The sequence below is a fragment of the Stenella coeruleoalba genome (genome assembly GCF_951394435.1).
Source record: "Stenella coeruleoalba genome assembly, chromosome: 21".
Lineage (NCBI taxonomy): Eukaryota > Metazoa > Chordata > Mammalia > Artiodactyla > Delphinidae > Stenella > Stenella coeruleoalba.
In genome coordinates this window covers 23287022-23300579 of record NC_137167.1, presented here as the reverse complement: position 1 = coordinate 23300579, position 13558 = coordinate 23287022, and the positions used below count along the sequence as shown (strand labels likewise).

At 47.9% G+C, this 13558-nt stretch overlaps 1 protein-coding gene across 4 annotated transcripts in view; it reads right to left on the bottom strand.

Annotated features, from left to right (window-relative positions):
- Positions 1–13558, bottom strand: part of ACSL1 (acyl-CoA synthetase long chain family member 1) — a 277457-nt gene that overhangs the window by 28960 nt on the left and 234939 nt on the right. For all 4 annotated transcript variants that reach the window (XM_079909245.1, XM_079909247.1, XM_079909246.1 and 1 more), the window contains 2 exons: positions 1007–1121; positions 224–288 (listed from right to left, as the gene is read on the bottom strand). In XM_079909245.1, the coding sequence (XP_079765371.1) occupies positions 224–288; positions 1007–1121 (180 nt within the window). The remainder of the gene's footprint in view (positions 1–223; positions 289–1006; positions 1122–13558) is intronic.

The window sequence follows — 13558 nt, the reverse complement described above, 5'->3', positions numbered from 1 at the left end:
GAAATTTCCAACACACATGAACTGTTTTTACACCACTTGTGAAAACGAGGGATCTGAAAACTACTATTTGGCTCTGGTAGGGCAGAATAAACACTGAGAAATCCCTCTGCGCACCGGACCTACAGCTCATTACTCCTTCCTGCCCGACGTTCAACGGCTCCAAGAACTGCCACGTTCCAGCACTGTGGCTCGCGTGAGGCGGCCACACAGCCAGCAAACTCACCTGTTTGTATGAAAGCCATTCATAGGGTTGGTCTGGTTTCCTAGAACCTAAACATGGGCCATTATCTGAAAGGAGAAAAAAATTAAAAAAAAAAGGATGGACTTAACATGCATAAATATTCCTAGATTCTCGTTTTAACACACATAAATATTCCTGGATTCTCGTTTGTATCTTTCATTCCACAAAGTATCAGGTAGATTCTACTGTGGTCCTCAGATGTGAAACAATGAATTCAGATTGGAAATGTTTTCTCCCTGGGTTTTGGTCTGAGTCTTTGTTTGTTTCTTTATTTCTATTTTGTTTCTTACATGGGGCAGGAGGGAGAGGGGCTGCAAGGCCGGGCAGCTTCTGGGTACCCGGGGTCTTCCGTGCCATCCTCAGGGATGAAGGGCAGTCCCATGAGCTGACACCCCACAAGTGTCTCTGACGGAACCCCGCTTCCTTGGATGTCAGTGTTTATTTCTCAAAATACGGGTCTCCTGGTCAAGCAAGTTTGAGAAATGTTGGATCAGGCGCAATTAAACAGGTCTCTTTACTGCAAGAAACGCCAGAGCCTATTCTGAGCTAAAAGACGTGTGACCACGGAAGCCCCTTGGCCGCGGGGCACACCCAGCGGGACCCGTGTGCAGTGAGACTCACTCTGCGGAAGTTATGGGAGGAGACAGGGAGCTGGGAGCCAGACTGAGTGGGAGAAAGTTGGGAGCAAATATGGCTTTCTGACGAAAGACCCCTCTTTCTGAAGGAGAAACATGAAGCATTAGTCACACGGATTCAAATGCTCACTTGAGATCTGTACGCCCCTCTGGAAACCTTCATATAGCGTTCTGACGTCATCATAGAAATACACCAAGGGCTCGTCACTGTCCAGGAGCACGGATCTCCGGGCACCATCGCTGCCCTGGGGAAAAGACAGACAGACAGAAAGCACGTCAGCAGGAAGCATCAAAAATAAAAGTCTACCGTGTGCACCTTCAATCCTCTCCAGGGCCTGGGAGCAGCTGCTCGGTGAGCATTTGCTGGATGAACTCCAGGGCGGGACGTGCTGGCGTCTGATCTAAATCATCCACCTGGAGACAAGTGCAGGCTTCAGAGAAGCAAGGCTGGGACCATGTCCATCCAGGACCCCTGGGAAAAGGAAGCAACTGAGGGAAAAAGAAAAGAGGCTCACAGACCTCTAAGCACTGGTCCTGCCAGACAAGGCTGAGGAGTCTGAGGACTGGACACCAGCCCCCTAAATGCACTGTGCTGATTCTCAAACTGTGCCCAGCAGCACAGAAGACCGATTTTTGTCAGGTCTTGAGGAAAGAACACACTGTTCAGTTTTACTTCCATCATGTTAGCTATATTCTTTTGGAGATCATGTGTACTGCTTTTTCTCTTTGCCAACTTCAGTTTCTCAGGTAGCATCTACTAGTTACCATCATCAGCTATAAAATGTAGGATGTGCATGGACACACTGACCTGCAGCACTTGTAAGGAGGCAGAGTTGCTACCGTTGTGCCCCCTCCTCTAAGTTGCCATCTGTTGGCTCAGAAAGTACACCCGTTATGGACAAGAACCCCTAACTGGCAAGTCATCTCAAGAGGCAGGAATTCTCAACCAGTGAGCAGCTCAGCATGCTGGGGCCCCAGAGATACTGCAAGATGTATTTTTGTTTAAAATTTCTTGGGGGAGATTAGATTATGATACAAGGACTTCTGGTACCACAAGAAAGCACGGTTCAAAAGTGGGAGACATTGTTTCTAGCATGAGGTTTGAAGGAAGAAACTAGGAAAGGCTTCACGAAGGGGCAAAAGGCGAGGTCTCAAAGAGGAAACAGTCTGAAGAGGCAGAGCTGATGGGGAAACAGGATGCACTCCAGGGGACAGACCAATGTGGAGACCCTTTATAAGGCAAAGAGACAGCCAGACAGGTGCTGGTGGATTCTTTTCCTTGTTGTTGTTGTTTTTTAAAAAATAGGATTCTTCACTCCTCCTCCCATTAGCTCTTTCCTTCCCCTATTAAGTTATTGTTTATAGGGGATTTCCCTGGTGGTCCAGTGGTTAAGAATCTGCCTTCCAGTGCAGGGGACATGGGTTCGATCCCTGCTCGGGGAACTAAGATCCCACACGCTGTGGGGCAACTAAGCCCGTGAGCTTGGGAGCCTGCGCTCCGCAACTAGAGAGAAGCCCGCGTGCTGCAACTAAGACCCAACACAGCCAAATAAATAAATAAATATTTTTTTAAAAGTTATCATTTAGGGCTTCCCTGGTGGTGCGGTGGTTGAGAGTCCGCCTGCCGATGCAGGGGACAAGGGTTCATGCCCTGGTCCGGGAGGATCCCACATGCCGCGGAGCGGCTGGGCCCGTGAGCCATGGCTGCTGAGCCTGCGTGTCCGGAGCCTGTGCTCCGCAGCGGGAGAGGCCACAACAGTGAGAGGACCGCATACCGCAAAAAAAAAAAAAAAAAAAGTTATCATTTATATACTTATTAAAATGTTTAATAGTATAGAAGTATGTCGAGGAAAAAAATGACTAGCCCCTGTTATCAGTTTGGTGAGCTCCTTCTAGACATTTTTTTTTTGCTTATATGTTTATATACATTCTTTTAGTATCTACTATGTGCTACATATGTGTGTTTAACTCTTGCTCTACAACTGCTAATAGTCTTCTGGGGTAAACATCACCCAATCGTATTTTCTCATCGTCACACAGTCTTATCTTGGCAGAAACTTTCTAAGACCTGTAGCCATGATTCCAAAATACAATTATTAACTACAACATGCTACTTTATAAAAGCAAAGAAGTTATTCTTCGTGCACATAAAGATGGAAAAATCTCTTCCCTTGAGAATCCTGCATTATTATTGCTTAATCTCGGAGTCTGTTTTCTTTTCTGTAAAATGGGGATATCACGTGCCCATGTCCAGGGTTAGTTTTAGTTAAACAAGAACTTTCCTGTAAAACACTAATGTGTAGAATGTTACTCAGACACCTGATAATGTGTCCTAACTACAAGGCCAGTCCTTCTTAGCCTATATCATTTCACCAACAAATATTCAGATTAAAATTCAGAAGCAATTCGTGGCTTTATAGTAAACATCAGAAGCCTCTTCAACCCAGGAAGCTACCCCAAAGACCCAGGGCATCGAGGCTAAGACAGAAAGAGAGAGACAGGAGACTGAAAGACACAAAATGGAAGGAGAGAAAACGCTGAGAAAAGTAAAAGGTGCGCCTGCTAAAGGGGAGCCAGCCACCATTAAATAGCTGTCTCCTGGCCACCCGCCGACCTGCGACCTGCTCTGCGTGTCACCACATGGCCTGAAGGCCCAGGCAGCCCGGCGGCCCACGGAGAGGCCCTCATGACCTCAGCCTAGCGTGGTGCCACCTACACCTCTCCTCAGGACGGTCGCTCATCCGTGGCACTACTCAGTTGTCTCTCTGCAAAAGCAATAATGCCTTCCCAGTGCGTTCTGCTGAGCGGTGCCCACGGCTGCCAACAGAGCGGGTGGGAACCAGGCAAATAAGATACAGGGTTTGTTCTGAAGGCAGCTAAACCTTATCCCTACATGACCAGAGGGACTCCAGGAGTACTGGCTGAGCAGAGGAGCGTGGAGGGAGCTGGAACGAATAGAGAGGAGAAGCCTAGAATCTACAGAGCACAGGCTCACCCCAGAGCTGAGGTCCTCAGAGGATGGTCAAGGCAACACCTGGCCCTTGTAGGGAAAGCATTTAGTGAGCCCTCTGCCAGATCTACCAAGTTGGAAACTCTGGGGGTGTGATCCAGCAGCCGCGTTTCAGCTGGCCCTTCCGGGGACTCTGGTGCGCCAGCCTGGAGGCATTAAGGTCCCCAGCAGGGGAGTGGTGAATATACGGGTAATGCTTTAAAATCTACAAGGAGGGTGAGCAGTGTACGGAACAGGACGGACAGAGACCAGCTGACGTGGGCCTGGACTAGGGCAGGGACGTGAGACTGGAGGCGCTAAGCACGAATGAATGGGACTGGTAGGTAACTGGATGCAGGAAAACAGGAAGGGAGAGTCGGAGGCCTGAGACAACAGCAGTTCCGATTTATCCAAAATAGGAAACTAGGGATTGGGGGTAGGTTTGAAAAAAGAGATGAAGTTTAGCTCTGGATATATGGAGACCCTATCTCTTCAAGACAACAGGTCAACTCCCCAGTTCCAACTTTGAGAATCACTGCTCTGGAGTATCGTTTTATAACAAATTTTTGCCTAAGTAATTCTTTGGTTACGCTACCGTTTTGGTGGTATATGATCTTCAGGACTTTGAGAGGCATGCTGGTAAAACAGCCAAATCAAAGTTAAAGAAGCTAATCACATCCCAAATAAGGCCATCATCTTGGCAAAGGAACCCGAGGACAAGACATTTATTATTACTCTAATTAGCAAAGTAGCAAAAGTTTGACGATAAAGCAGTAAATGAATTCTATGCCAGAACTGTACAATTTAAGGTATAGGTGAAACACTGGGTGACAGGTCACATTGTCACTTAACTGTAAGGCGTAGTCTATGATTTCAGGAGAGGAGCTGAGTGAAATGAGGGTAGGGAAGACCGAGCAACAAGGTCTGTGTTTTGTTGCTCCATGATGATCACAGTATGCCCATAAGGCCTCATCATTTTTTTTTTTAATGGTTAAGATGGTAAACATTATGTGTATTTTATCACAATTAGAAGTAATATTTTTAAAAATTTTTAAATTAATTAATATATTTACTTTTGGCTGTGCTGGGTCTTCGTTTCTGTGTGAGGGCTTTCTCTAGTTGCGGCAAGTGGGGGCCACTCTTCATCAGGGTGCGTGGGCCTCTCACTATCGCGGCCTCTCTTGTTGCGGAGCACAGGCTCCAGACGCGCAGGCTCAGTAGTTGTGGCTCACGGGCCTAGTTGTTCCACGGCATGTGGGATCTTCCCAGACCAGGGCTCGAACCCATGTCCCCTGCATTGGCAGGCAGATTCTCAACCAATGCGCCACCAGGGAAGCCCGGGACTCATCATTTTTGATGTGCATACGAGTTACCGTTCATCTTGAACGAAAGTGCTACCCATAAACCCTGGGTGTTAGCAACCTTAGTTACACCTGCAAGGTGAGGGCTTACATGCTGAGTGCAACAGAAGCTCAAATGTCCATATGTGCTACAGAATTGAGCCATTTCAAAGGCAGGGCATTTAACTATCGGGTTATCCAAGTACATGCAACTATTTCTAGGAACACCTACTTAAATGAAGAAATATTTTAAATCTGGCCTCTCTGGACTTCTGACATAACCTACAGATGGGGGGTGAAGGTGCGGGTTTCAGTTGTACTCAAAAAACAGGGAGAGCTATGCAGACAACCCCAGTGGAATGTGCAGGAAATTGGCCAATAAGATTGAGTCAGGGAGGATCAAGGGTTTTTTCTTTCCTCTTTAATGTGGTTTATACAGTTTTCCCAGTTTTAAAAAAAGAAAAGATTGTGAGTCAGTGGGTAGTGACCATCCTACCGTCAAATCGCGGTCACGAGGATATTTGGCAATGGCTATACAAGCAAAGGTTCCTCTAGAGGTCAGTCTCCCCACGTGGGCTGAGTTAGGAAATAAAAGTTCAAGTTCCCCTCAGGGGCAGTAAGGACAGGAAGACAGTGAACATCTGTGAATCGATGGTTCCCAGCACTAGAGCTCTTGCCAATATTTGAGAAAAAGGAACATCTGATGGTGAGACTCATTTTGCATCACTCCCATATTTAAATGCAAAAGCAGGGACTTCCCTGGTGGCACAGTGGTTAAGAATCTGCCTGCCAATGCAGGGGACAAGGGTTCGAGCCCTGGTCCGGGAAGATCCCACATGCCGAGGAACTAACTGAGCCTGTGCTTTAGAACCCATGAGCCACAACTACTGAAGCCTGTGCGCCTAGAGCCCGGGCTCCGCAACAAGAGAAGCCACCGCAATGAGAAGCCCACGCACCGCAATGAAGAGTAGCCCCTGCTCGCCGCAACTAGAGAAAGCCCGCGCGCAGCAATGAAGACCCAATGTAGCCAAAAATAAATATAAATGAATGAATGAATGAATGAATAAATGCAAAAGCAAATTATTACATCCTTGAGGATTTCTCAGGGATAGAAAGGCCTGAGCTTTACAAATTGTGGTCCCACTTATCTCCATCTAGAAAATGGCCCCAACAGTCAACCACCTATTATGTTACTACCATTTATTTCCTCTAAGGAGATGGATTGGGGGAGGGCAGGAAGTAGGAGGGAGGGAGGGAAGGAGGGAGGAGGGGAAGGAAGGGACAGCAGAGAGGGAGTGGGGAGAACCCAGTAACATCTAAAGAGGCTGCTGAAGACTGGGCTGGATTTTATCTAATCCACCTCTAGGGAGAAAAGCAGCAGGTGGAAACCACAGTTCTCGGGGGTAAAAATGACTTTTTTTTGCTCTTTCCAATATCGTCCATGTAAAGTACACTCCTCCCAGCATGTAGATTTCACATGCATCTTACCTGTTCAGGCCACCATCACCTGCAGCCTTTCATAAACAGGCACACAGAGACTTTTCCATCCGGGGACCTAGAGGCTCTCTGGCCATCAGTTCTATCCAGCAACATGAGATCTTTGACAGAGCAAACTAGGGCCTTTATTCAAGACCAGCCAATAGGTGATGTTCCCAACCAGATGTTTCAGGATAATGAACAGGGTATTTTAAAAATACCTAGACTCCTCCATTATGTTGACATAAATGTAACCATGCAACCATGAACCCTCAGGTTTACTACTTGCGCTCACCATTTAACCAGCCAACTTCCTGAGATCCTTTACACACAGTGAGTGAAGAAGGGGCAGAAGCATCCGTTACAACCGGTGCTGGGTGTTCTCATCTGAGTGCGGGAGGTTTGGAAGGAAGTATTCACTTCGAAGATGAGAAAATGGACAAACAGACAGTGGGGAGACCTTCCCGTCTCAGTCCCACGTCTAAAATGCGGCAGAGCGAGCTTCAGACCAGCCTGTAGGACATCCGGGTTCAAACTCGCCCACACACGGTTCATCTCCACCTTGCAGGAGACAAGCCCAGATCCTGGTGGCCACCTGGGGAGGGTCTGGTTCTCTATCACTCTCCTCTAATCCTCAGGAGGCTTTCCTGTCCCCCCACCTCAGCTTCCTCTCCAGTTTTCAGCTTCCTGAGCGCCCCCTGTACCCACGGGAGGACCTGCCTAAGGGGTGGGGGAGGCCGACTCAGTACTTAGCAAACCAGTTCTGTGCCGCCAAACACGGGTCGATCTCGTCACCAGAGAAAACTAGCCGACTGCACGAGGGAAAAGCTCCCTCCCACCTCCGTGGAAGGGGAGAGAGTTCAGAGGCACAAAATCCAAATTCCCACAAACACACACTGGTCCAGCAAAACAAGCCTGCCTGTAGCGTCTCTGCGTGCTGGCCACGAGAACGTGCGAGGCACTAGCTCACAGGCGGAAGGAAACGCGTCTGTTCCTTACCCTTGCTCGGCCCTTTAGAGGCTGCTGTGAAGGCGGGGTTTTTGCCCAGAGGCTCAGAAGGCCTACGTCTGCCATGTTTCATTCGACAGGAGTGGACCTTTCTTGGGGCGAGGCTAATTAATTAATTTACTTATTTAGTTATTTATTGGGCCGCGTTGGGTGTTCGTTGCCGCACGCGGGCTTTCTCTAGTTGCAGCGAGCGGGGGCTACTCTTCGTTGTGGTGCGTGGCCTTCTCATTGCGGTGGCTTCTCTTGTGGCAGAGCATGGGCTCTAGGCACGTGGGCTTCAGTAGTTGCAGCACATGGGCTCAGTAGTTGTGGCTCGTGGGCTCTAGAGCCCAGGCTCAGTAGCTGTCGCGCACGGGCTTAGCTGCTCCGCAGCATGTGGCATCTTCCCGGACCAGGGCTTGAACCCGTGTCCCCTCCATCCCACCCTCTGTGCCCCAACTGCTAGGGCAACTGGCTGAAAATGCCCTCTGAAGTTGTGATGTTTCTGGAAAACCTGTGTGAAAATTCTCTGAATTTCACAGCAGCAAGGTCGCCAGTGGTGGGGCTAGAAGGGCACATCTCTGCCCACCTCTTTACCTGACCACATGCATAATCATATCACAGGGGAGAACAGGCCGTGGGGAACAGTGACAGAAGCTTGCAATTACAAATGGTAAGTAAGTGAGCGTTAATGCCTAATCACAGATCTACACAAGGATCCCAGACAGATATGAAGCCAGAGCCTCATACCAAGGATTCTTCCAAAGTCTCACACGCTCTCCTAGTCGACTGTTCCCAGGCTTCCCAGAGATGAGAATGAGGTTCACGTTTACGTTCATATTTACACATGACTGCAGGAACAAGGCTGCCCCCTCCCTTCCTCCTAGTGTGGACCTGGCTCAGACCAAGGCCTGAGGAGGCTAACGCCCCTCGCAGATGCCCTGCCAGTCTTCCGCACGCCCACAGGGCTGTGTCAGAGGAGTGAGTGATCCCGCCATCTGGCCGCACCTGCCCTTCCTGGACAGCCTTCCTCTTGCTCTGCCCCTGCAGCTTCCCCTCGGGCTCGTCCCGACGCTGCTGCCCCTCATCCTGCCCAATTCAACAGCTGCTTAAGCCCCTCCACTCAGGTCCAGAAGGGCATCGCCATCCTCGCGGTGCTTTTCCAGCTTTGCTGAGGTGTAATTGACAACACTGTAACATATCTACAGAGGACAATGTGACGTGATACACACACGCGTCGTGAAAGGATCCCCCCATCGAGTGAATTAACACATCCGTCACCTCACATATTTACCCTTTTAAATCTTTTTTGGACACTTAAGTTCTACTCTCTCAGCAAATTTCAATTATACGATACAACATTATCAACTACAGTCACCATGTCAGACATCAGACCCTCAGACCTTATTCCTCTGACAGCTGAAAGTCTGGACCCTTTACCAACCTCTCCCTGTTTCCTCCACCCACCCAGCCCCTGGCAACCACCATTCTACTCACTGTTTCTAGGAGTTCAACTCTTTTTTTGGGGGGGCACCATCATCACCCCTTTGTCTCCACAAGTCCAGGGTAAGAACTTCATAAAAGCTTTCAAACAACGACCTGCTCTCTTCTCGTGTGGAAACTGCTTTGCCAGTTTGCAAGGAGGTCTTTACACCCACACCCTGTGTTGAGCGTGACTCTGCCAGCCACGGGGGAAATCCTACTCAGTGACAGACTCCATAGGCACCTGCACACATGGACTAAGAATGCCAGTCCGTGTCACAGTGGGCACGTGAGCTGGGAGGCCAGAGGTTTGTCCAGATGAGCAATGGCATCAAGAAGGCCTCCCTGGAGGAGGGGACTTTTGAATTCGAAAGCCTTGCTATTTACTGAGCACGTCTTCCACAGCCTGGATGTGCTACCTTTATTTGCTTCTTTCAAGTTCTTCCTGATAAAGAACCGTGGTTCTAGTTTTATGGCATGAAGACAAGTCACTCATGTGACTCTTAGTTTGAGGATGGCCCTTGTCCTCTGCCAGGGCTGGAAGGAGTCCTTGGTGGTCCTTCCTGCTGGACTGTACACTCCACAAGGGCAGCAGCCTCTTCCTGCCTGATCTGGGCACACCATGTATTTGCTGAATGAATGCCCATCTCACACCTACTCTGTGACTCAGGGAGGATCGAATCCAGAGTGTCACAGCCTCTATATTTGACTTTCAGCAGCACGGGATTAAAATGCTAAGGCAAGTTCCTCACCATATATATATCCCAACATATGAATGTTTAAATCTCAACCTTTCATGCAAAAGGGTCACCCAGCCAGCATGTGACCTGGATGTCATGAGGTTATCTGGGGTGGAAGTAAGTCATCCATCACGGAGACAGGATGAGTTACATCCAGAGAACTGGTTCTACATATTGAAAGGTATGAACCCACACTAAGCCAAGCCCTGGTAACAAGTCTAAACAGTGACTGTTAAAGACTGACTGGTCGAGTTACCAGAGGTACATTTTCAACTAAGTTGTGACAGTCTTCAAATGAAGCCTTTAAAATGCTAAGGGGCTTCCCTGGTGGCGCAGTGGTTGAGAGTCCGCCTGCCGATGCAGGGGACACGGGTTCGTGCCCCGGGCCGGGAAGATCCCACATGCCACGGCGCGGCTGGGCCCATGAGCCATGGCCGCTGAGCCTGCGCGTCCGGAGACTGTGCTCTGCAACGGGAGAGGCCACAACAGTGAGAGGTCCGCGTACTGCAAAAAAAAAAAACAAAGAAAAACGAAAAAAACCAAAACGCTAAGGACTGGAAGGTATAAAAACGTTTTTACTCGCTACAATGTATTCCCTTCTCTAATTTTTAAGAACAAAACAGTTAACTTGAGTTTTCGTTTCAGTGCATTATAATCTCGTGGTAGGTCTCAAAAATCTTTCCAACGTAATTTGAGAAGATAGCCATCTCAATGCGTGTAAGACATCTTTCATCAATTGGAGGAATTCACATACTCTTCCTGCCACCTCCTTCCCGCAATGGCAATGGTTCTCGTCTATACTTTGTAATGGTTTGTTGCCTAAACCCCTTAAACCCAGGCCCACGACCCCATGAGCACCGAGTTCTGCTCTAACCCCACCTATGCCCGACCCGGTCCAGGGAAGGCAGAAGCTCACCACAACTCGCGCGGGCTGCTGTCCAGGTTCTGACAGCGCTCTGCCCCTCCCCCGGCCCCCACCTCCACCTCATTCTTGACAGTTTCTGATCCTATCGATACATCCAACCTGTGTGGGGGACCCCAGACTCTGTTTCTTACCCTACCTGTACCTTCTCCTCCTTCCATTACTACCTTTGGACTCATTTGCCTGTAACTCCGTTTTCAGAAGAGTCTGCCCCTGGGTTTAGAAACTCTAGCCACTGACTCATCAAATTTACCTACCTACACGGATCCAAAGTTTCCTTATTATCCTGCTTTATCCTTTTCCCCCGACCAGAGTCCTAGTTATAGTACATAACTTTCAACTACCGTAATGAGGCAGCATAACAGAGTTCCAGAACTTCCACTAACTGTATGGTATAATTTCACCTCTATGGGCTCAGTTATTTTCTCGTGTATAAAATGTGAGGGTTCAAAGAGAAGACCTTCATGGAAGAAGAAACTAACATTTACTGAACACTTCTCTTGGGCCGAGTGGATGCTGCTTGCATCTGTGCAGTCTCTGAACACTGAGAGGCGGGAGGGAAGGTCCCATCACTTCCGTTCTCCAGATGAGGAATCTGAAGGTCAGGCTGGGTGAGCTGCCCAAGGCCTCCTGGTCCAAGCAGAGCGGTCAGGTCCAGCCTCGGCCACAGCTGCCCCTGTCCCTCTGGTCCCTTCCGGCTCCAAAATGCTCTCCTACGCCCCGTAACTGCAACTACCACGGCCTGGGCCCTGACCAATCCCAAAGGGTTTCTGGTCACTCCAGCAAAGATCACCTTCACGAGTGGGACATGAGATCTCAATTCCAGAGAACAGGTTGAGACCAGCTAAAACTGGAAAACTTGCACATCACTTGTGAATGTGATTTGAAAAACAAAAACCAAAAAAACCCAGATATACACACAAAAACTTGCTTTCATCCCCTGTTCAAAGTTACGGAGCTACAGTAGAGAAACGCTGTGGAAGACAGAATTCTTCCCGGACACGTACTGTTGCAGGTTGGGAGCTGTACCTGCAGACAGAGGGCAACGGCTCTCTAAATAGGGTCTTGATCAACCCAGGCTCAAACATTTATGAGAGACTTTTGGGATTCCGTTGCCAACTCCAGTTTCGCTGCCCTATGCTACAGCGCGTGTCTGTATCACCTTTCCTGCACAGGTCTACAGCACGGGTGCTAACATCCACTTTATTACCCTGATTTGTAAAAGGAAATTTTAGAAGCTTTAACTTATCCAGAACCTCTGTGCTGCTGCTTTATTTATTTATTTTCTTCCTTTTTTTTGGCCACACTGTGCGTCATGCAGGATCTTAGTGCCGTGACCTGGGATGGAACCCACGCTCCCTGCAGTGGAATCGTGGAGTCCTAACCACTGGACCGCCAAGGAAGTCCCCACTGTGCTGCTGCTTTAAAAGAAAAGTGTGACTGGGAAGCAGCCCGTGTGGGTAGTGATGAGATGCAGCCAAACCCAAAGGGCAGATTCCTCTCATTCTCACAGCCATGAAGAGTTTACGGGAAGAGGAGGGTGAAAAAACTGCCTATGCAAAATGGGAGGGGGGTGTGAAGGTGGGGATGGGCAAATGGTGCTTACTTGGCTTCAAAGTGGGAACAAAGCAACAATGCTTTATTCCGCCGATCAGCCCCTTCAACAGTGCCAGCCAGACAGGCTCCTGATTAACACTTAATGAATTAAGTTACTGTTTCTGCCATGCAAGTCCATATGACGATGCTAGCTAGACAAAAGTATCTATGTTACTAAGTATCATAATCCCAAATTCAATATTTTAAGTTCTTTTTTAGATATGCAAAGCAAATTTTGTATCTCTTCCTAAGACCTACAAATTCTGAAAATCAGAGCTAAATCTATTCCTATAAGCAAGCAGAAAAATCAGGAAGCCATACCCCAGGTAATGGAATTAGAGATTTTAATTTTCTTTCTGCTTATCTGCAGTTTTAAATTGTTCTACAGAGAACATGTATGATTATTTTAATAAGGCTCAATAACTTTATGCTAAACTGGAACTTAAAAACCACATTGTAAGTGCCTCTCCAATTTCTCATACGATAAGAATTTGGCTTTTTAAATTTTCACAGTTACTGCTTAATTAAAAATATCTTAAATCTATACTGGCCAAGTACTCTTTTCAGAGTGATGGCAATGCTACGGTGAGACACCAGGTCCTCTGCCAGAAGAGAAGGGATGCCAAAAACTTCACACATATTAGAAAAAATTAACTTCTATTTACGTTTGGTATATGACTAGCTGTTGTGAAATACTAAATTTACCTTCTAACTAGAAATAAAATACAAAGCCAGCTTTCCTCAGCAGTAGTTCATTCTATTTTTACATTTTGGCATGAATTACACTGACATATCATTTTATATATTTTAAGAGTTTCACATTAATGAATCCAAGAAATTGTCTGAAATGAAACAAAGAACTGAAACCCTATAAATAACAAAAAGGTATTAATTAGGCCAGGGCTTCATTTGGAAGGACACACTCTCCTGCTCGTGACCATCAGTCCAGGTCAGAGGAGGGCAGGGAGGGCGTGGGGGGCGACCCTTCACTGCTACATCTAAAAGTACATGAGGTGATTCTCTGTTTCCCACTGCTTTTCTTTTGCGAGTCATAAATCCTGAAAATGAATTCTGACCTGGGTAGGGGAAAGCAGGAAACTACAGAGAGTAGGTGAAGAGTCAAAGCACCAGGGCTTCCCTGGTGGCACAG